We start from the raw sequence: 21,860 nt of genomic DNA, 5'->3' as shown, positions 1-21,860 counted from the left end.
ACATTTAAGTTTCGCAACAACAGAAGTGGTCCCCTGGAGGCTGCTTGGCGAGCGCCACCTCTTCCCTCGGGCGGGGGAGACACGGAGGGGCCCCATGTGGCAGCTTCGGAGTGCGGTTTCGGGTCGTGGGCCTCAGTAAACAGCAACTGGCTAGTAATCCAGCGGAGAGTGCAAAGCGGAGAAACCCAAACAGCACCCTCGCCGCGCCCGCACCCCTGGCCCCCCAAAACCGGGACGGGGATGGGGACGGCGGCGGAAACTGCTACGGCGGCGGCTGGCAGAGCCCCTGTGCTATTGGCCCCTCCCTTCCCGCCCCCGGAAGTGACGCGCGTCAGCTCCGGCGTCGGGGAGGGGCCCCAACGCAGCCGGGGGGTTTGAGAGTGGCGGCGGCCGCAGAGCGATTGGCAGGCTCGGCCGCGGCGAAGAACGCCCCGAGCGCGCGCCCGGCGGGAAGCGGCCCCGACGACCCGCGCCGCCGCCGCCGCCGCCGCGTGTGGGGGCGGGGAGGGCGGGGCGCGAGGAGCCGCGGCTGGTGCGGCGGCGGCGGGAGATGCGGGCGGCTGCGGGCACCCGGCGGGCTTGGCTCGGCCGCCGGTGCCTTCTCCGGCTCCGCCGCGGGGGTCGCAGCGGCTGCCGCGCCATCCTCGAGCTCCCAGCTTGAGAAGGCGGCGGGCGGAGAGGAGCATCGTGTTCGAGGCGGAGACCCAGAGGGAGCCCCGCGCGCGGCCTCGGTGAGCGGCCAGCCCCGCATGCCCCGTCCACCCCGCACCCCGTCGGGGTCTTGAGGCCCCCCCAACAGCGGGGAACGCGGGCGGGGGCGAGGGGCTCGCTGCACAACAGGAAACGAGCGCGTGGGGGCGGGCGCGGGGGCTGCGGCGCGCGCTCCCCTAGGGATCCGCCCCTGCCCCGCCCCGCCCGCTCAGGCGGCCCTAGCCCCGAGGCGCGCAGGTAGATGCGGCGCGACCCGCTCCGCTCTCTTCGCCCCTTATTTGGTACCGCGAGGTCCCTGGGGCAAAAGGTCGCAGTGATTTTTTTTGGGGGGGTGGGGGCAAGAGGGGAGCAATTCTGACTTTCTGTAGTGACAGGAAGTTGGAAAGTGAAAGTACAGTAATTCAGTGCTTACCCAGGCCCGGTGAGGTTGCGGCTCTTCCCCTGGACTTTGATCTCCTCTGGGGCACACGGTCATCCGTGTCTCTTCCTGTCCCCAAGCTCGCTATTCATCCGGTGTCAAGTTTCATTTCTTTTTCTATTTCTCTCCCGCAAACCCCCTCCCCTCTTTACTTTCCGCTTAATGTACAGCTGCCGCGAGGCTGGTGGCTTCTTCATGCCTAAGAAGATCAATTGGAAACATCTTTTGGGGGCTGAATATTAACTGGCTTTGGCAGGAAATAAAGGGCATTGTTGGCTGGAGTAGTCAAACGATACACAATTGGCTTTTTCCCAAGCTATTGCTATTTGAAGTTTAGGGCATTTAAAGAAAGACTCTGGAATTTTATTCCTCATCAGAACGGTTCACCCATCTCTTTGGTTGGTGGATCAGAGCCTCCCTCCCTCTTTGCCGTCTCCCACTCACCGCCCCACTGCGTGGAAAACTTGATGCTTCAATATTTAAGACTGTCAGTGGTGTTTTCATTAAAATGTATTGTGATTCAGTTTTCCCCCTCAGGAACCCTCCCGTCTTTAATTTTGTTTAAATGTTAAAACTGCGTTAAGTGGAATCCATTTAGGGAAATGTTTTTAAGTTTTATGGTAATGTAACAGTACACTTTTAATATTCTGTTAGTATAGGATACTGTACAGTTAGATACATCAGATTACTTTTTGACAACTACGATGATTTTAAGTCAAAACTAGGCTTGATACATTTCATAATTTGCTTTTGTTTTACTTAAGCAGCACTCTGAATTTGGAGACATTTATTTTTGGGGTCTTAGCTACTGTTTCTGAAAAATAGTTGGGCCATGGGTCACCACAGCAACTGGACTATGTGTATTATAAACATGTTTAGGGTGGGAAAGTTTTCACTTAATAGAGGCTTCCTTTCCCTAATGAGTTACTTCAACATGCTCCTTTCATTTTAGCACAGGAACTAATCTACTATCTTTGAAGTGTTAAGTTAGAATCAGTTAGTTTTCCACATTTAATCCCTCAAAAATCAGATTCCTTCATTTGGATCAGTTAAGTATTTCCCTCCCTTATTATACTTCTACTAAAAATCTCTTTTAAAACTGTAACTTCTGGAAAAAACTGTAATTGTAGAAACATTGAGATTTTCGTGAGAAGAAAAATAAAGGGTTTGGGGGTTTTTTGACTGAGAATAAAAGTATTTAATATTTTTGACTTTATTTCACTCTTTGTAATTTTACATAACTGTCTTCTGTAACTTTTTTTCCTTTAATTCTCTTTTATGGCTGAAGAAATTGTTGAATTTCATATTAATAGCACACTTTTAGGAACTAAAATGAAGAGGTTCAGCTTAACTATACGCCCAGTGGTTCACCACCTTTTCAGCCAAAGAATAAACTGTTATCAAAATTGAATGAGTAAAATATTCCTTTAAAGTACCCACTGAGGATGTCCATTTTATGTCTTTGTTAGTTTTTCGCAAAAGAAATTTTTTTTTCCGGTATGTAAGTCCAAAACCACAGTGCCCATTTTCTTTCACAGCCATTTCCCATCCCCGATGCACTGTGAAGTACACTAGAGAAGCTGCAGCGTTTTGCACACAGTTGGGTTCTGCCCTGCAGTATGCAACAGCCCCACCAGCGTTTGGCTCAGTACACACTCTCTCCTAATAACCAAAGGGAGAGGTGGAAGGTAAACCGACACCACCTTGGGAACACCTCCCATTTGCTCAGGATGGCACTTGTGTACTCACTGTGGAGATGTTGATGGTTATTTCCTTTTTTTTGCGTGTATTGCTTAGCCATTATAAACCTGAAGGGTTCAAGCACTGTCTGCATGATAGGCATTAAGACTCTAGGATTTGGTTTGGGGAATTTTTCCAAAAATAAATGGAATTACAGGCACCAAATCTGTAATAGTCTCGAGATTCCGATTCTCTGCCGTGTTCACTTTCTTCTTTCCTCCTCTCTCCTCTTCCCCTCCTTTCTAGCTTCAACATCATCACCATTACCATTCTCTCACACATATTCACACACTGCTGTAAGCATTGTTGATAATGAAGATGATGTTTGGAAATGTGGAGACTGAGTTCTCTGGTTAAGCTGAAATTTACTGGGAAGTAGTTGTAACAGATTTAGACTAACAAATAATTGTTTAAATGGGAAACATATGTAGTTAAAAAGTAACTTGCCATGAACAGGCATTATCAGAAGAAAAGCCTCTGCAGTAAAGTCAGAGAAATGGCAGGGACCATCCCCCCCACCTCCCCGCCCAATACTTGATGGATATAATATAAAACCTCTATTTTAACCCAGCTTAAGTGAGGCTATGGGAAACTATGATTTCTAGTGAGCATAAAAGCATTAAAGTAGCATTTCATATTTGTACATTATTATCACTTAGTATCTAATAATGTAATACTTCTTTACAACCCACTGGTGATGTGAATGCTTTTATCCATCTAGGGAAGTGGTTTCCCTAATGAACAGAATATTATGACTGTGATGAAAGAGACTTAGATTCATGGCCTGTTTCTCCATTAACTCTATAAATGTGGGAGGCATCTCCCCTATTCTATTCTTTATCATTTTCCCAACTCTACTTTTGGATGACAGTATCTCTGTATAACCAGCTTCGAAGTGATAAGAGGATAATTGGAGGACTTTTTGAATGTCTCAGAAGTTACAGAAACTCAGATATTTTCTAGTATAGTTCCTCATCTTTGCCCTTTTTGGAAGCAGACATTGTTGACCCTTTGTGAGTTGTACATAGTTAGAGTTAGGTTTCTCAGGCCTAACTTTTGTATTGTTTGTAGTGTTTGTTTTTAACATCTTTATTGAGATATAATTCACATACCATAAAATTCACCTACTTAGTACAGTTCAGTGGTTTTCGTATATTCACAGAGTTGTATAACCACCACCACGATCTAACTTCAGAATATTTTCATCACCCCATTAACAGTCACTCCCCTTTTCTTCTCCCCACCCATTCCCCATTCCCAGCCCTAAGCAACCACTGATCAACTTTCTGCCTATTCTGGACGTTTCATATAAATGGCTGGCTTCTTTCACTTAGGGTAATGTTTTCAAGGTTCATCCACTGAAGTAGCCCATATCAGTATTTCATTCCTTTTTCTGGCTAATATTCCACTCTGTGGTTGTACTACATTTTGCTTGTCCACTCATCAGTTGTTGGACATTTGGGTGGTTTCTACTTTTTTGGGTATTATGAATACCACCGTGAACATTCCTGTGTAAGTGTCTGTGTGGACATATATTTTCATTTCTCTTGGGCATATACCTACGAGTGGAATCACTGGGTCATATGTTAACTCTGTGTTTAGTATTTTGAGGAAATGCCAAACTGTTTTCCAAAGTGGCTGCACCATTTTACATTCCCATCAGCAATGTATGAGGGTTTCACTTTTCTCCACATTCTAGTCAACACTTAAATCATCTGTCTTTTTGATTGTAGCCATCCTAGTAGGTGTGAAGTGGTATCTTGTGTGGCTTTGATTTTAATTTCCCTAGTAACTAATGACAGTGAGCATCTTTTCATGTGCTTGTTGGGCATTGGTATTACTTTTTGGAGAAATGTCTTTTCAAATCCTTGGCCTATTTTCAGTTTGTTTTTTAATTGTAAGGATTCTTTATACTTTTTGATGAAAGTCCCTTATTATTTGAAAATACTTTCACCCATTCCAAGGATTGTCTCCTCACTTGATGGTATTGTTTGCAGCACAAAAGTTTTAAATTTTGATGTAGTCAGTTTACCTGTTTTTACAGTATTTTAACAGAATTGATTTCATTTAAGTCCTGTTCTGATCCAGTGAGATCTAATTCATAGATTTAAAAAGGAAGGTTTTTTGTTTTGTGTGTGTGTGTGTGTGTCAAGTTCAATTATAGACTTTTTAGAATGTGCTTATATATGGCCAGAGTTTCTGCCCTAAAGAATTCTTCCTGGGAGGGTGGGAGGGAGATGCAAGAGGGAGGAGATATGGGGATATATGTATATGTATAGCTTGATTCACTTTGTTATAAAGCAGAAACTAACACACCATTGAAAAGCAATTATACTCCAATAAAGATGTTTAAAAAATATTTTAAAAAATTCTTCCTTATAAACAAGGTGTTTGGAAGTTTTTGTGAGGAAAATAACTTTGTGAGAACATTTCCTTGCTGCTCCATTGCCTAAACCAATGGTTGTTAACTGAGATGATATGGTCCCCCCAGGAGAACTTTTGGCAATGTCTGCAGACATTTTGATTGCCAAATTGGGCAGGAGGTGCTACTGGCATCTAGTGGGTAGAGGCCAGGGATGTTGTTAAACTACAATGCACAGACAGCGTCCTGGAACAAAAAAATAATCTGGCCCCAAATATCAATAGTGCTGAATTTAGGAAACTCTGGCCTAAATAGGAAGATCCTAAAACTTGAGATACTGAAAGATATTTCAGTTCCAGTCTTGGTAATCAAAGGTTGCTAATCAAATAAAAGGAGGATCTATGCAGGTGGAATCCCTGTGGACAGAATGGTGACAGGACGTGTAACTTAGGGAACATTTTGCTGAATTTTCAGTGCTGCCAATGTGTGTAAATTACATTTATGATAATGGAAACTATTTGGAGGAGAAATACCAGTGGAGCAAAAGTAGATTATTCCCTATACCTCTGGGCCGCCCTGAGACACACAACATATCCTGGCAAATAAACCAGCTGGGCTAATTTAGATAGATGCTGAAATGGTGGTCTCCTCAGAGAATATGACAATGAGTTTTTAAGATAAAATTTAATAACAGTGATACTCTACTGGTTGGCATTCGTCAGTCTGCTCCTGCAATTTATGAAACTAGCTTTATCTCACAGCAAGACTTTTCTTAAGCAGCGTGGCATGCTTAAGATTTTGGACTCTGGATCCAGATTGCCTGCGTTTAAATCTCAGCTCCACCATTCATTTACGTGTGTGACCTTAGACAAGTTACTTAACTCTTTAATGAATCAGTTTTTTCACATGTAAAATGAGGCTGCAGTAGTATCTGTCTTATAGGATTGCTGTGGGGATAAAATGAGTAATTAGTCTAATACAGTTAGAGTACTTAAAACAGTGTCTGACATATACGGTTGGCTGTTAATTGTGTATCTTACCCGATGCCTCTTTCAGCTCATTGCTATGGACAGTGCTATCACCCTGTGGCAGTTCCTCCTTCAGCTCCTAAAGGAGCCTCAGAACGATCACATGATCTGCTGGACCTCTAATAATGGGGAGTTCAAGCTTTTGCAGGCCGAAGAGGTGGCTCGTCTCTGGGGGATTCGAAAGAACAAGCCTAATATGAATTATGACAAACTCAGCCGAGCCCTCAGATACTATTATGTGAAGGTAATACACATCCACCTCAAAACAAGAATTGATCCTTCTCTTCTGGTGAGGTTAGAGGTACTAATGTCCTGGTTTATTTATTTATTAAAAGAAATTTTTTTAAATTGAGGTATAATTGACATAAAGTTATATTGGTTTTGGGTGTACAACATAATGATGCGATATTTGTATACATTGTGAAATGATCACTGTTCTGGTTTAATTCAATTTATTTTACAGCTTCAGCAGTTTGGAATTAGGATGAAAGATGTAAATGTTCCAGGTGTATTTCTGCAAATTCTTATTCAGTACCCAGCTCCCATTGCTCATATATTATTCCTCATTACAGTTGTCTTTAAAGAAAACATGATTATAGAGTTGGAATAAGGAAAAGGAACTTTGAGATTCTTGAGGATAAATAAATACTCTTGTTTATATCATAATTTACTTTAAAAATTGTCTCATATTTACTCATTTTTTTAGCTCTACTTAATTTTTACTTTTTAGTTTAACCTGGAACACAAATTAATACCTTAAAGAATAGCTGTTAATACCTCGATGTGATTTCTTAGTTAAAACTTTTTTGTTTAACTTCTTATTATTTTGAATACATTCTTGGGCACTGAAGTGAAATAAATGGCTCAAATGGGTAGAATTAAAGTGAGAAGCTGGGATCTTAATTTCTTTCACCTTTGAGTGGTTGATGTTATCAGCTCTCCTGTATGGAGAGATGAGGTAAGAAGCAGCTGGAGTTTCTGAAGGAAGTAGGAACCTTAGCAGAAGTAATATTCTGAATTCCTTTTTGCTTCCTCAGCATGTGAATGGCTTGTACCTTTGGAGTTATTTGAGATTGCAGTTCAGAAATTTTTGACCTCATACAGATACTTAGCTGACAGTGTTAAGCAATTAAAATCTTTCAGCTTTGATGTAACATATTAGTTCAGTTGTTAATAAGACATTTAAATGTTTTTAACTTGTACTCCATAATAGTAGGAACTGTGTTTGGTATGGCTAGATAAATTTAGATGATTTTGAAGCTTTCAAGTAAACTACCTGTCAAATAGAGAACCCCATTAGGTCAGCTTTTTCATGGGGGGTGGGTAAAGTTTAAGAAATGCTTAAGAAAAGTTTAAGAAAGTCTAAGAGTGTTTATTTTATTTATCTACAGAATATCATTAAAAAAGTGAATGGTCAGAAGTTTGTGTACAAGTTTGTCTCGTACCCAGAGATTTTGAACATGGATCCGATGACAGTGGGCAGGGTTGAGGGAGACTGCGAAGCTTTAAGCGTCAGTGAACTCAGCAGCAACAGTTCCAAAGATGTGGAGAATGGCGGGAAAGAGAAGCCAGCACAGCCTGGTGCCAAGACCTCTAGCCGCAATGACTACATACACTCTGGCTTATATTCTTCATTTACTCTCAACTCTTTGAACTCCTCCAACAGGAAGCTTTTCAAATCTATAAAGGTTGAGAATCCAGCTGAGAAATTGGCAGAGAAAAAATCTCCTCAGGAGCCAACACCATCTGTTATCAAATTTGTAACCACACCTGCCAAAAAGCCACCAGTTGAACCTCTTGCTGCTGCCATTTCTACTGGCCCAAGTATTTCTCCATCTTCAGAAGAAACTATGCAAGCGTTGGAGAATTTGGCTTCCCCCAGACTGCCTTCTCTGGAAGCACCAACTTCTGCATCTAGTGTAACTGCCGCTTTTACCACCACACCACCTATTTCATCTGTGTCCCCTCTGCAGGAGCCTTCTAGAACACCTTCACCACCACTGAGTTCCAACCCAGACATGGACACAGACATGGAATCAGTGGCTTCTCAGCCAATGGAACTTCCGGAGGACTTGTCCCTGGAGCCTAAAGACCAGGATTTGGCTTTGCCAGAAAAGGACAAAACAAATAATTCATCAAGGTCCAAGAAACCCAAGGGGTTAGAGCTGGCACCAACCCTGGTGATCACGGGCAGTGATCCAAGCCCACTGGGAATATTAAGCCCATCTCTCCCTACAGCTTCTCTTACGCCAGCACTTTTTTCGCAGGTAACACTTTCTTTCTTATTAGTGCTGCATCTTTTTTGTTTTGTTTGTTTTTACTCACCTTTTAAAACAAATCCAGAATTTATAACCTCAAGTTCTCATTTGGCCACATAGGCTTGCCTTACAGAAGGTTATATGACCCTGTGAAAGTAACCCAATTCCTCACCTCAATTAGAATTGTCAAAATAAAAGGTTTGGAGTATTGTGTTAAAAAATTCATTGTTCTACAAGTAAATAAGTATTTGGTGTTTCCACTTTCTCCTAAAGAAAATAAGTATATTCTCTCTCTCGCTCTTTTTTTGGGGGGGGGGGGGGGGGTCATATAAAACAACAGTGATAATCTCAAGTTAGAAGACAACAGATCCTGAGGTCCTTACAAGTTTGTGCAGTTATTTTCATTAGCTATTTCTTAACTTGCTCATCTCATATAACATTTAAATAGTTAGATTACTCCTAGACCTACACATTATTAAGGGGAAAATATGTTTGTGACTCAGTTACCCATAATTTCTCCATACCAAAATTCAGATTGGTTTTGTTTTTCTATTTGAAAAAGATTCTACCAAAAACGGGTTAGAAAATATTTTGACCTTTATCTTACTTGGGTTGTAAAAGTAATTTCTGAGTTTTTCTTCATGATAAGATTTCCGACTCGGAGATACTTGGAGTGGAGAATAGGACAGTATTTGGATTCAGAGCTATTTGTGTATTACAAGGGTAAACATAATCCTGATAAGCCATTTAGTTATATTTTTGGTTTGTGTATTGCAGACACCCATCTTACTGACTCCGAGCCCCTTGCTCTCCAGTATCCACTTTTGGAGTACTCTCAGCCCTGTTGCTCCCCTAAGTCCAGCCAGGCTACAAGGTGCTAACACACTTTTCCAGGTAAATTACATAAAAGCTTGTCTTCTGTAATTGGGGTGTGGTAAATGAAGAAAGAGGCAAAAAGGCAGTATCCACTCTTCAGTTAATCATTGTAAAACTTCTACTTAATAAGTATTCCTTAGATTTATTTTTGAATTTCTAAGTGTTAATTTTCTGGCCAGCAGACAACTCAGATAAATATTCACGGCAGAGTTTCCTTTTCATTGTTTACTATCCCATACATTTGAATTAGATCAAGAATTGTTTAAAACTGTAGTAGATTTTGAGCCTATCCAATTTTTTTTTTGGTCATTTTAAATACTAGAAATCCTCTTTTCTAAAAAAAGAAAATGTATATATATATATATATATATATACACATATTTCTTTTTAGAGGGGTTTCCCCTTTTAACTGAGGACTTTAAAAAAATAGAGAAAACTCTTGAGAATAGTGTATCAAATACTCCCATTTCCCCCCTCATTCAGAACTGATATTCATCAGCATTTTAAATATATATATTTTAAAAAATGAATATTGTATTACCTCTTAACCAAGATCTTAGGAAAGGTCTCACAGCTTGCTTTATTTATTAAAACCCTGCAAGGCAGGTATTATTAATCTTTTTTTTTTAAGGTATTTATTTATTTATTTTTATTCAATTTTGTCTGCGCTGGGTCTTTGTTACAGTACGTGGGCTCTTTGTTGTGGCGTGCGGGCTTCTCTGGTTGTGGCGCGTGGTCTCTAGAGCGCACGGGCTCAGTAGTTGCAGTGCATGGGCTTCTCTCGAGTTGGGCTCTCTAGTTGTGGCGCACGGGCTTAGTTGCTCCGCAGAATGTGGGATCTTAGTTTCCCCGACCAGGGATCGAACCCTCGTGCCCTGCACTGGAAGGTGGATTTTTAACCACTGGACCACCAGGGAAGTCCCGGTCTCACAGCTTTAAACCATTTTTTTGCCCAGAACATCTAGACTTTATAACTTGTAGGCTTTCTTGTAGTTGATTCATTCACTTATTCAAGGGTGACTCCCTGGGAGATTTTCTTAGATTTTGTAATTTACATTTTCATTTGTTCTTTTGGAAATGGAATGGTGAGGGGGAAAAAAAGAAAGAAAATTAAAAATCTTACTACTTCTGCAATTTGTTTTTTGCAAAAACTTATAAATTATTGAATAGAGTGTTGAGAATTTTCCATATTTCATTTTACATTTTTCTTTGCCTCTCACAAACAGATAATTGAATTATAGAGAGAAAGTCATAGTGCTCATGTAGCTCCAGCCTGGAATCTCCATATACATTTGGTCTCAGAACACATGATGGGGAGGGAGCCCTTTTGTAGGATGAGCACCCTACAACTATTTGCAGCAGTTAAGATATGGGCATCTCCTCTGAACCTCTTTTTGATAGTCTGTGATTTGCTATACAATTGAATTATACTCTGTAGTGCATACTGTCATTTACTGAGCTTTCTAAAACCTTCATTTGAAGTCAAGTGTGAACCTGTGTACCTTAGCATCTGAGGGAAAGTATAGGTTTGTTCTTTCCATTCCATCAAGGTACGCTGGAGGGTGTTAATATTTAACATATAAGACAAACAATTTTTTAAAAGTTTCTGTGACATCATATTCTTCCATGATAAACAATTACTGCCTTTGTCCTGTGAGCCACTGCAGGTGGATGTCATGTTCTGCCTCAGGGAATATAATAGGGACAGAAAGTGAAATTTAGGGTTGCATAATAGGATGATAATGTGTTTTATTTTCTTTCTCAGTTTCCTTCTGTGCTGAACAGTCATGGGCCGTTCACTCTGTCTGGCCTGGATGGACCTTCCACCCCTGGCCCATTTTCCCCAGATCTACAGAAAACATAACCTATGCACTTGTGGGATGAGAGAACCAAGGAATAACACCCAAGAGACACCCAACATGATTACATTTAAAGTGAGCAATTGATACATCACAATGCTGATAATAGACTATTGTGATTTCTGCCATTCTCCATTAAAAATGCTTTTTTAGGATTCCCTTTGAATAGGACTCAAGTTAGACTGTGTATAAAAATGCCTTAATTGGAGTCCAGACTCCACCTCCCTCTTTTTCTTTCTTTTTAAAAAATATTTTGAACTTTGTGTTAAAGAAATTTTTGGTGGGGTTTAGCAGCTAGCTATGCTTTGCAAGAGAATTAAGAACAAAGTTACTCCTCCTGCCTTATTGGGACCCTTTGGCCAGGAAAAAAATTATGCTTTGAGCATGTTATATAAAGAAATATTAGTTAAATGAAATTGGCCATATCTTTAGGACTTTAATGTGCTCTGTTGAATACTGAGTTGTGCATAAGCAGTAGAGGAAAAAGAATCATTCCTATTCACACCAAGTAAGATTGGAGCAGGACTATTGGGTAGATTCTGTTTTGCTATGAACTATAACATATGTAAGCAACTCCACAAAAAGGCATCTTATTTACATTTATTCAGGGTGGATCTCTTAGCCATATGTGTGATCTTGTCTGAACCTGTCAACAGAGCATGGAGCTAGTTTATTCCCACTTAGGGAGATTTTTAAACCGGGGACTTAAAACAGTATTTGGAACAACCAGTGAGAACATGGGACCCCATATCTGGCACAGAAATGTCATCTGCTCTCTAGGTGGTATGATTACACACCCACGGAATACAGTATGGTAAATGATGGCTTTTAGGGAGATGAACCTGGGGTTTGAAATGTTGAGGCATCTCTGAGTCGAAGATTCAATTGAATAACTTGAAACAACATGTAGGGCTTTTCTCAGTTGGAAGGTACCGACATGAAGGACCCTTTTCTCTGTTCATTTTATCCCATTTTCTACCGTATATTTGTCTTTTAAATTTAAGGTTGTTAGAGGTTGTGATAGTTTTAACAATGTAATTAGGAAGATGAAAAGCAAAGTGAAGCCTCCAAATCTGTAGTGAAGTAAAGATATGCTTATTTCTTTGAGTTTTTTTTTTTTTAATAAGAAAGGAGCAGAGTTCATTTGGCAATGCTCATACATAGGGATTGGATTATTCATATTAGTAGTGAAAAACTGAGGCCTTCATCTCTACCAAATTTATAAAATATTACCATATAGTAATCAGTGCCAGGTGCAGACAGATTTGTTGATCCCCTAAACTGATTTGATACCAACGTCACAGTTGAGTCTTTTGAAAAACTTGGCTTTAAAGTCCAGGATCAGATGATATGCTGCTACCACCACCACCACCCTGCCCATTAAACTGGTCTTTTAACCCTCGAAATAGTTCCTATAATTAACCACCTGAAGTAATGGAATAAGGGAGTAGTAAGGACTTGAGGGCTCAAAGTGACACTGCTATAAATCAGCATCTTCCAGATACATAAAGTTCACTTTGTTTTATACAGTATGGAGAAACTCTAGCATAAGATGTCTATGCTAGTTCATTAGTAGCAGAAGGACAGTATTCAGGGAGCTGCCTTTATATTTGTAGTGTTGGAGACTGTTACTGGTTCATTTGTGGTTATCAGCTGAAAAGTTCTGTTCCTGAGATGTGCAATAGCAGTGTTGAAAGGCAGTGTTCAGTAGTGATGGGGAACAGACATACTGGATTTTCTTCCCACATTGAATCATTTCGTTTGCATGCCTCTTTGAAATTAGACTGCTCAGCAGCACTTTGGACTAGTTTTTATTAGGTTAATTCACATTTTGTACATTAGATAAGTAAATATTGATGGCTTGATTTAACTAGATATTTAAAATTTTGAAAGCACAAAAGTATCTTATTTTGAGTCAAAGGAGAAAAGCCATTGGTTTGTTTTCATAGATAGTATCTTTGATAATTAACCGTCTCAGCACAGGGGTGCCTGGAACCAAGGGCACCATGAAAACTCGGTCAAAGCAACTTCCTAGGAACCAGTTTTAGTGAGTCCTCTGCCTATAAACCTCTCCCCGAAGTCTCTGAGAGGTGTGGGCCTTAGGAGGTTGATGATGATCTGCTTTCTCTTTGAGATCAACTGTTTTGGGGAAGTTGGTGTGTGTGTTTGTGTGTATGTATGTGTTCACTTTTTTAAGTGAAATGAAACTGCAACTATAGTGCAAGTGTGTATGAGGCAGATCGTTCTATTTGTAAACTACCTCCTTCCTGGAAAAGTCTCTGTTTTGTTATTTTTTTGAACATCCACAGAGTTCTTCTTAGCATCAAAAGGTAACATACCACTTAAGATCAGTATTCACTGGAGAGACTTATATTTGGTAGCAGTAGCTGGTATCCATCACTAGTCACTTTGCCAGGATGAATGCTCGTTGGCCAAAGGAGCCCAAGTTAAGATAGGGGAGCAGGTTTAGTGAGTTTTTGCGACTTCTGCTGTGATTAGCTTAACTTTTCATTTGCTCTGGCCGATATCTAGTCAGTTGTATGCTGTGAGATGTTTAACCACCAGGCTCTCTGAAGGGAAAAAAAAAGGACCTTAAATTGTAGCATTTGCTGATTCCCATCATGTAAGTTACTCCCTCTGTGGTTGATTTTAAGCCCCCACCTTGGAGTTGAGAAGGGGGGCACACAGTTGGCTCAGAGCCACACACTCAGCCAGTGAACCACTGCATTTATTTCACCCTAGGGTGGATTTTCACATAATTTCTAAAATAATTTTTTTCTTTTTGGCTTGTCACAGTGCTTTTGTGATATAATATTCCTCATGGCATATTTTATGTGTTCAAAGGTGGAAACTTCCATTGATTTTTTTTAAATTTATACATGATGGAAGAATCCAGAAACCCTCAAAAGGTCAGCCTTATGCTTCTTTGAGTTAAAATATAGGTTTAATTTTTCTACATCTTGGTGGTTAAAATACAGGTAACAGTAATTTTTTTCTTTAGATTTTGATGGGGAAAATAAGCCCATGAGCCTATAGTAAAAGGGTACTAGATTTTTTTTTTACACTGGATTTTTTTTACAATTCCTTGAAGATTTACATACTATAGTAGAGATCAAAGAAGGCAGCACTGACTGTTGAATCTATTTACATGGCACATTTTTAGTTTTCTCCATACTGTGTGTCACTTAGGCTTGGAGGAGACAGTAAATCAGAGGCTTGGAATTCTGGAACTGTAACTGCAGGCTGTTGATATTATCACTTCAGTGCCATTCACACTTGGCATTGTGTGATGTCTAGTCTAATGACATCGTTTCATCCTGATCTCAGAACTTGTGTTATGATTCTAAAGTTCTCAAAGGCAGTTTTGTATGTTTCTAGTGAATTTATGTACATTAGAGCCATTCACTGGCATTTCAGAAAAGCAGTCTCCAACCTTTTTGAACACACACCTTGATCAATAAAAGGCTTTGAACACAAATACCCTATTGCAGATTTATATGTATATATGTTAAGTTATATACTGCTATACTAGAGTCCTATATACACTATAAGACATAACACAAAACAGAAATTAAGGATGGCATAAAAATAAATCTTGAGTAGAAATTCTAATATTTTTTTCCTGCATCCAGTAGATTGTCTTGTGCACTCCCCTGGAGGCATGTACTCTACTTTAAAGCCCCCTGACTCAGGGTTTGTTTGTCAGTCTAATCTTGAAAAATACAATGTGGAAGCTTTGGTTGTGATATATGGGGAAATCCTTTACATATTTGATTTGATTTTCATGTAAAATCTCCAGTAGAGATTAGGAATTTTTCAGCAGAGCTTGTCATCAACTTTCTGAAATTTCCTATTTCTTTTTCATGAGAAATTTCTTTTTCATACATTGCCAAATAGCCCATTACCAAATGTTTCCCAGAGCTTCATGCTTATTATTTTTGACAGCCTGTTGTCTCTTTCCTTTTCATATTAGGTGTGACTTTATAATTTACTTTTATTTTACTAGCTGCTCTCAAACTTCTTTTGGCCTTATTAATGTTATATTTTACCAACAATTTCAGAATTATTTCAAGTTGCTTTATGTTAAAATACATAACAACCTCCAGTTTCTTGCTGCATTGGTAAGTTTATTATTATTATTATTTTTTTTTTTTTGGTAACATTTTGGCATCTGAACAAATAAATATTTTCTTGATGGGTCTGTTCTATCTATCACTTCATTTATTGTATGTATTTTATTTACCCATGCCAGAAATCTAGAATTGTGCTGAGGTGCCGTTCTTAGGTGTGTAAACAAGTATGGCGACAAGTGCAGGTCTCTGTGCAGAAGCCTGGAGCTCTGAGTGAAGGATCACAGCAACAGGAAAACTAGACTCTTCATGAAGTACGTAGTCTGTGATCTGAGGGTGTGACAGGATGGAATTGAGAAGTTAATTGTTCAATTCATAATAGTGAAGTGGAGGCCAGCCATAATTATCTTGAGCAGGTACTCTGACCAGAGAATTAGTTCGATGGAAAGTGTTTGGTTAATTATCTTCTTGGTTTGGGGTCAACAATTAATCAACAATTAAATAAACAGTTGTTACTGTTTTTAATGCTGCTGGTGTTGCCTGAAACAAGGTGCCCTGTTATTTCTCTGTGTCATCAGAATTCTGCTTACTGAAGTTGAAGTTTTAATCTTAGAATCTAGAATTCTTGTGGGTGGTGGTGTGTTAAGCAAGAAAAGAAGGCGGTTTGATTTCATTTCTCGTACTTGGTGGAACCTGTTAGGATGAAAGTCATGTTTTTACCTGTAAACAGAGCAGAACTGAAAAGGTGAGTTATTGATGTAGTATAAATGTTCCATTTGAAGCTGCCAGTTTCTTCAAGCTACTTTTCTGAAAAAAAAAATTGTGGTAGATTGACAGCCTGCCAGAAATAGCAATTTCTAGGGTGCTGCCATCCACACTTAGTTGTTGTGAAGATGGAAATCAGAGTGGTTTGCGTGAGAGGGGAAAGGTTGGCTCTAAGCTTTCTATAGAAACCAGGAAATTCAGGCTGTTAACGTTTTAAATGAAACCTTTAACAAGAAAATTTATGAGGGATACAATCAAACATAGTCTCTTGAACTCTAATCTTTTGAGTATAATATAGATCAAGAAGTTTTATGAGGCTTAAGTTTTTATTTTAAAATATTTTGGGAAACTAGAGCATTTCTTTCCAAGTCATTCTGATTGGCTGAGTGCATACGTGTGTGTATATATACTGATGTATTGACTGAGTATATGTTTGTGTGTACGTGTATAAATAAATCTTATTTTTCAGAGGGAACATATGGTCATCCTAGTCTAGGATGGTTCCTAGGCTATTTTATACTAAAACTTAAAAACAAAAATTGGCTGCACTTTGCAGTTGTCACTTTTTAAAAATTAATGCCTTGCACATTTGTTTTTCTAAATGCATAGAATCATAGGCCTTAAAGACTAATTGCTTGTCTACTCTTTAGAAATACTGTACAGTGCTACATGTGACATACTCTAAGCAAAGTCATCTTAAACTGTTTTCTTATATTCATGTATTATTGAGCAAATAAGAATGTTCTTTCTAAAAACTTCTACATTTTTGTGTAAAATCCTTGTTACGTTGGGTTCTACGTTTCTCAGAGAGGAGGTTTATACTAGACGTAGTATTTCTAAAATACAGATTTAACCATGATTGATAAAGTGGTGGAGGAATTCTGGCATTGTAGCTTATTCATCCTTTTGAACTGTACATAAAAAGCATTAGCAGAAAACTCAAGAGTATCTTGGGCTGAATGGTCTTCTCAACTTTGCCTTGTTTCCCATCTCATAAGGGCCCGTTCTTGTTCTTGTCCCCTCCAAGGATTATGAGCCCTGCGAGGACAGGCCTGGGATCTTCTGGACGGGTTGGGGGTGTGGAGGTGCCCTGTGGCTGGGCCTGAGTTCTAGCCAGTCCATCATTCAAGCTTGCCTAGAGTTCAGGGGTGGGAATGCCATGTACTGGTATGAAATCACTTGGCACTTTTTGGGACACCATTATTAGCACTGTTCTGTTTTTAATAACTGGAAGCACTTAATGATTATTTTGTTTAATTTCACCTTGAGGATATTGAGGGTCAGGGAAGTTAAGGTTTATTGCTTGCTCATGTTTTCTGGAACTTGACTGTTTGGAGAAGGGATAAGTGGATTACCCAATGAGCCATTCTAGGCTCTGTAAGGTATGCTGTTTTGGCTAGGATGCTTTAAAATAATTTACAAGCTTTTAATATTCTGCTTTGTAGAAATGTATGACTTTTAATGGTTTGCAGTTGGTGGATTATACTCAACTTTGTGAATTCGCCAAATTTAAGTTTCTTTTCTGTTTAATCATTGTTGCTTATTGTCTGTCAGGTAGGGGACACAGTCCTTTCTAAGACATTTCATGCTTTTTGTTTTTGATGGCAGTATTACCAAGGGCCTTTAAGTGTACATTACATTCATTGCTTATGTGATAAAGTAGCATATTGTATGAACTTCCCTGTTCAGTATTAGTGAAGTGAGCTGAGATGCATATATGTAAAGATAGAAATGAATGCAATTAATTTTTGATTACTTGAGGCCTATTTATTTGGTTTGGCCATTCGACCTTTTCTAGTCACAATCATATGTATGTATTCACTTTTACCTTCTAGCAGTTTCATTTATCTTTGTGGGTAGGGAAGATTAAATATGAAACTCAGTCCAGTCATTTTGCTACTGGTTGGCTTTGGTTTGAGGCAAATAAAATTTTTGACTTAGTTTTTTAGAATTCTGCCCTTTACGCTAGATAATCAAGTTGGCTTTAAAAAGAAGTGTACAATTTTGTCCTTTGAAGAACAAACTAATAATTTTCTGTGAGCCCTATTGGATCTTCAAGTATGGATAACACTTGAAAATTAAATACCGTTAAACTTTTGATTTTCGCCCACCCAATGTGTAAGTCAGAAAGAGAGCATATGTCTGCTGTGGTGTTAACACAGAGAGATGTATTCTTTTACCTCAGCGTCTTAGTTTGGCCTCTGTAATAAGAACTTGTCAGGGTGCTTTTCTTAAACTCCGATTCATTCAGCTGAGAAGACAGTTACTTCATTGTTTATTTTTCCCCTTGTTTATTTTATTGAAATCTATCTCTCATAATATCTAGTATCCACTACTTTTGTATAAACAGAATACTTACATATAATGCCAGTGCACACCTACCCAAAAGACTGCATTATTGTTAAAGTGTCATTAACAACTTTTCTTGATTAATCTGTTTAATTTACATGAGGGAGACCTTTGAAGTATTAAAATCACTTTCTTTTCTCTTTCCTAAAAAAGCAATTCAAATGATGGTAACTGCTAACATTTATTAAAATCACATTAATTGCTGATGCAGCTGGAGAGAAACTGCCACATCTTCTAGCTAAGCAGTCTGACTTAACGTGTTGGGAAACTAAGGGATGTTGTTTTAGGGTAATTAGTATGGCTGTAGCCGGAGCCTTCAGCTCTACATGCGTGTGGCAGAAAAACTTTACAGAGTTTAGGTTGGCGAGGAAGAATATGCGCTGGCACTTTGAGGGCTTTATAATATGCTGCTTTTAGGAGGGAAAAGTGTAGTTGATACTCAGTGCACCTCCAGACATAGTAAGGGGTTGCTCTGAATAACCAATCAGGTGATCTTTTTTTTCTACGGCTTCAAGTTTTATGCAAAAATATTGTTAAATTCTGTAATGATGATATGCATCTTTTTAGAAAGATGATACATTTTTAAAAACTATTTTATATAAGAATTGTCAGAGGAATCTGCTTTGTATAATGGCAAGCTGGCTTTAAGAAAGCACTGTATCAAATTTACTAAAGTCCAAAATTATATAGATATGTTAATAGATGTATGTGCAACTTGATATGGACAATTGTATTTTTTTAAATAAATATTTTTAACAAAATGACTTTCTGAATTATTTCCCTCCTCTCACATCTATTGAGGTAGTCTTTGTGTATTATATTCCCGTCTGTGCTAAATGTGGGTAAGGAAAGTTCCGCTTTCCCAAAGGTTATCATTAAAACCTGGCCTTCAACTATTTGATGTGTATCTACATTAAAATATTTAAAGCCGGTGTTGAGATAGGTAGTGAAAAGGGGAAATTGTAAAATGACTGTTGATACAAAAAGGAATTAAAAGAGTACTGACTGGCTAGAAAAATTATTTTCCTTGTGAAATCTTTTTATTTTACTTTTAAAATTTATTTACATTTTTTAAAAGTATTTAAATTTTAATCAGGTTCTTTTGTTTCAGTCCTTTGTAAGAAGCAGCTCTTGCTTATTTCCGCTCCAGGCACTGTTTCTTCACGTAGTTTTTGAGATTAGAAACTAGAGACTTCAGTTTGTTCAGCAAATGAAGTTAGGCCTTTTTAGAACTGGTCTGATAAAATATACATGGGGGAAAGTGGGGTTAATAGGTGGCAGAATCACATCAGAGCTCTGTTTCATATCTCTAGATGAAAATAAGAGGAACAAACTGTTCCGCAGGGGACGACAGTTCACTAGCCCTGGTGAGATGTCCCTTCAGATGATGGGGCAATGTTCGCTCAGCACAGTGGGTGGTAACCACTTGTGAGGACTGCTGGATTCCCCTAAACCAACGTTCTCAAAATGCATTGCCTAGAACGGTAGTCCCACGAGGGCGAATAAGTTTGGGAAATGGGGTCTTCACCGCTTGGAGAGTTGAAGTGCGTATCAGAATATTAAAAGCTCTAAGAAATCTTTTAGTAAAAAAAAACCTGTTTAGGGCTTCCCTGGTGGCGCAGTGGTTGAGAGTCCGCCTGTCGATGGGTTTGTGCCCCGGTCCGGGAAGATCCCACATGCCGCGGAGCGGCTGGGCCCGTGAGCCATGGCCGCTGAGCCTGCGCGTCCGGAGCCTGTGCTCCGCAACGGGAGAGGCCACAACAGTGAGAGGCCCGTGTACCGCAAAAAAGAAAAACCAACCTGTTTAATCCACCATTTTCTAACCTTTCTGACTGGTGACACGTCCTCTTTTGAGAGGCATAATGTCTATTTTGCAATTATCAATACTTTCTGTGTTTCACAGATGCATCTAATGATAAAACGAATATCCTAATATTGGGTAACTGGCATTATTAGGTAGGAGATAATCATTAACAGTTGTAAGATTTCACATTGATTGTCACTACAAAGCACTGCACTTACTGGAATACACCCTGTAACTGAAGGGAGTCCATGAAGTTGACTTCATTTGGAATAATTTTCCAATAAGAGGGCATTATATAATGAAAAATGAAACAGGGACAATAATTTCTAATAGCTGTGCAAGTTAGGTGGCAAGCATTGGTGGCAAGGAGGTTGCTGGAACAGAGTTGATTTTATGATTCTCGTATGTTTTGAATACACATCATTTGATAGAAACCCCTCTCTAGTCAAGGTCGCCTTCCGTATTGCCAAATCCAGTGGCCGATGTTCAGTCCACATGGGACCTTATAGCAGCACTGATTACTTCCTCCTTCTTAAGATATTCTTCGCATGCCTTCCAGGAAACCACATTCTCTCCTGAACTTCCTCCTGCTTCTCTGGTTGCTTCTCTCATTTACTCTGCTGGATCCTGTTCTTTTTTTCAAACCTCTCGGTGTTGCAGAATCCCAAGGCTCAATCTTCGATCTCTCTCTACATTTACTCCCTAGATGACCTCATTCAGTCCCGTGGCTTTAAACATTCTTTATATGTAGGTGACCACGAAGTTTGTATCTTCAGGCTTGACTTTTCTTTTAACCTCTAGATTTTATATCTGTCAGCCTTCTTGACATCCAAGATAGCATCATAAAATGAACATGTCCTGAAACAACTCTTGAGCGCTCCCGTTGTCTTCCTTAAGGAAGACCATTTAAGGTGTTCCTTAAATGGCCTTATCACATGCCCATAACACAAGTCAAACGCCTTTGGGGTTATCCTTGATTCCCATCTTTCTCTCATGCCCCACACCTGATTTATCAGCAAATTGTCAGTTTGACTTTCAAAATATACTTTAACCCAATCACTCTGACTACTGATGCTACCAACATTGTCCAAGCTACCACCATCTCTTACATAGTTTACTGCAATTATACCCTTTCTGGTGTCCCCAGTTTCATCCTTGTTCCACAGCCTCTCTCTTCTTCACACGACAACCAGAGTATTACTTGTAAACATGTAAATCAGATCATGTCCCTTGCTGCCCACGACTCTCCCAATAACCTCACCTAACTAAAAAAAAAAACAACAAAAAACTACATTCCTACCATGGCTTATATGATCTGAGCCCCCAGCTACCACCCCAACTTATTTGCCACTCTTCCCGCTTCCTCACCGCACTTAGCCACACTGGCCTGCTTGCTGTTCCTCAGACACTATAAGCATATTCCGTCTAAGGCCCTTGCCCTTGCTGTGTCCCCAGCCTGACAGGAAATACCTCAGGTCTTTGGATGGCTGCTCCTGCCTTTCATTTCGGTTTCTTCATAAATGACACCTCTTTAGAAAGGCCATCGGAGCATCTCTTGACACTCCCTCTTCCCATCCACCTTCCCTGCTTTATCTTTCCTTATGCACTCAATTATCACTC

At 39.5% G+C, this 21,860-nt stretch overlaps 1 protein-coding gene across 3 annotated transcripts; it reads left to right on the top strand.

The window, feature by feature from the left end:
• The first annotated feature begins 517 nt into the window (after positions 1-517).
• ELK4 (ETS transcription factor ELK4) lies at positions 518-19,200 on the top strand. 3 transcript variants are annotated; one of them, XM_027082767.1, is made up of 5 exons: positions 518-731; positions 6,288-6,503; positions 7,651-8,526; positions 9,295-9,411; positions 11,159-19,197. In XM_027082767.1, the coding sequence occupies exons 2-5, from the start codon at positions 6,297-6,299 to the stop codon at positions 11,255-11,257; spliced, it is 1,299 nt and encodes a 432-aa protein (XP_026938568.1). In that variant the 5' UTR covers positions 518-731; positions 6,288-6,296; the 3' UTR covers positions 11,258-19,197. The 3 variants fall into 3 exon arrangements, with proteins under 3 accessions (XP_026938568.1, XP_026938566.1, XP_026938567.1); XM_027082765.1 differs by having other exon boundaries at positions 623-731; positions 6,288-6,560; positions 11,159-19,200; XM_027082766.1 differs by lacking the exon at positions 9,295-9,411 and having other exon boundaries at positions 623-731; positions 6,288-6,560; positions 11,159-19,200.
• The last annotated feature ends 2,660 nt before the right edge of the window (positions 19,201-21,860 follow it).

Source organism: Aethalodelphis obliquidens, unplaced genomic scaffold, assembly GCF_003676395.1.
Source record: "Aethalodelphis obliquidens isolate GAN/ISIS:26980383/991018 unplaced genomic scaffold, ASM367639v1 scaffold48, whole genome shotgun sequence".
In the NCBI taxonomy this organism is placed as follows: domain Eukaryota; kingdom Metazoa; phylum Chordata; class Mammalia; order Artiodactyla; family Delphinidae; genus Aethalodelphis; species Aethalodelphis obliquidens.
This window is presented reverse-complemented; position numbering and strand designations above follow the sequence as displayed.

Excerpts from the sequence above, each read along its gene's own strand:
- ELK4 (XM_027082765.1), top strand. The coding sequence starts at position 6,297 with ATGGACAGTGCTATCACCCTGTGGCAGTTCCTCCTTCAGCTCCTAAAG. Across the intron at positions 6,561-7,650 it reads CTCTTCTGGTGAGGTTAGAG|AATATCATTAAAAAAGTGAA; the intron begins GTACTAATGTCC and ends ATTTATCTACAG. Across the intron at positions 9,412-11,158 it reads GTGCTAACACACTTTTCCAG|TTTCCTTCTGTGCTGAACAG; the intron begins GTAAATTACATA and ends TTTCTTTCTCAG.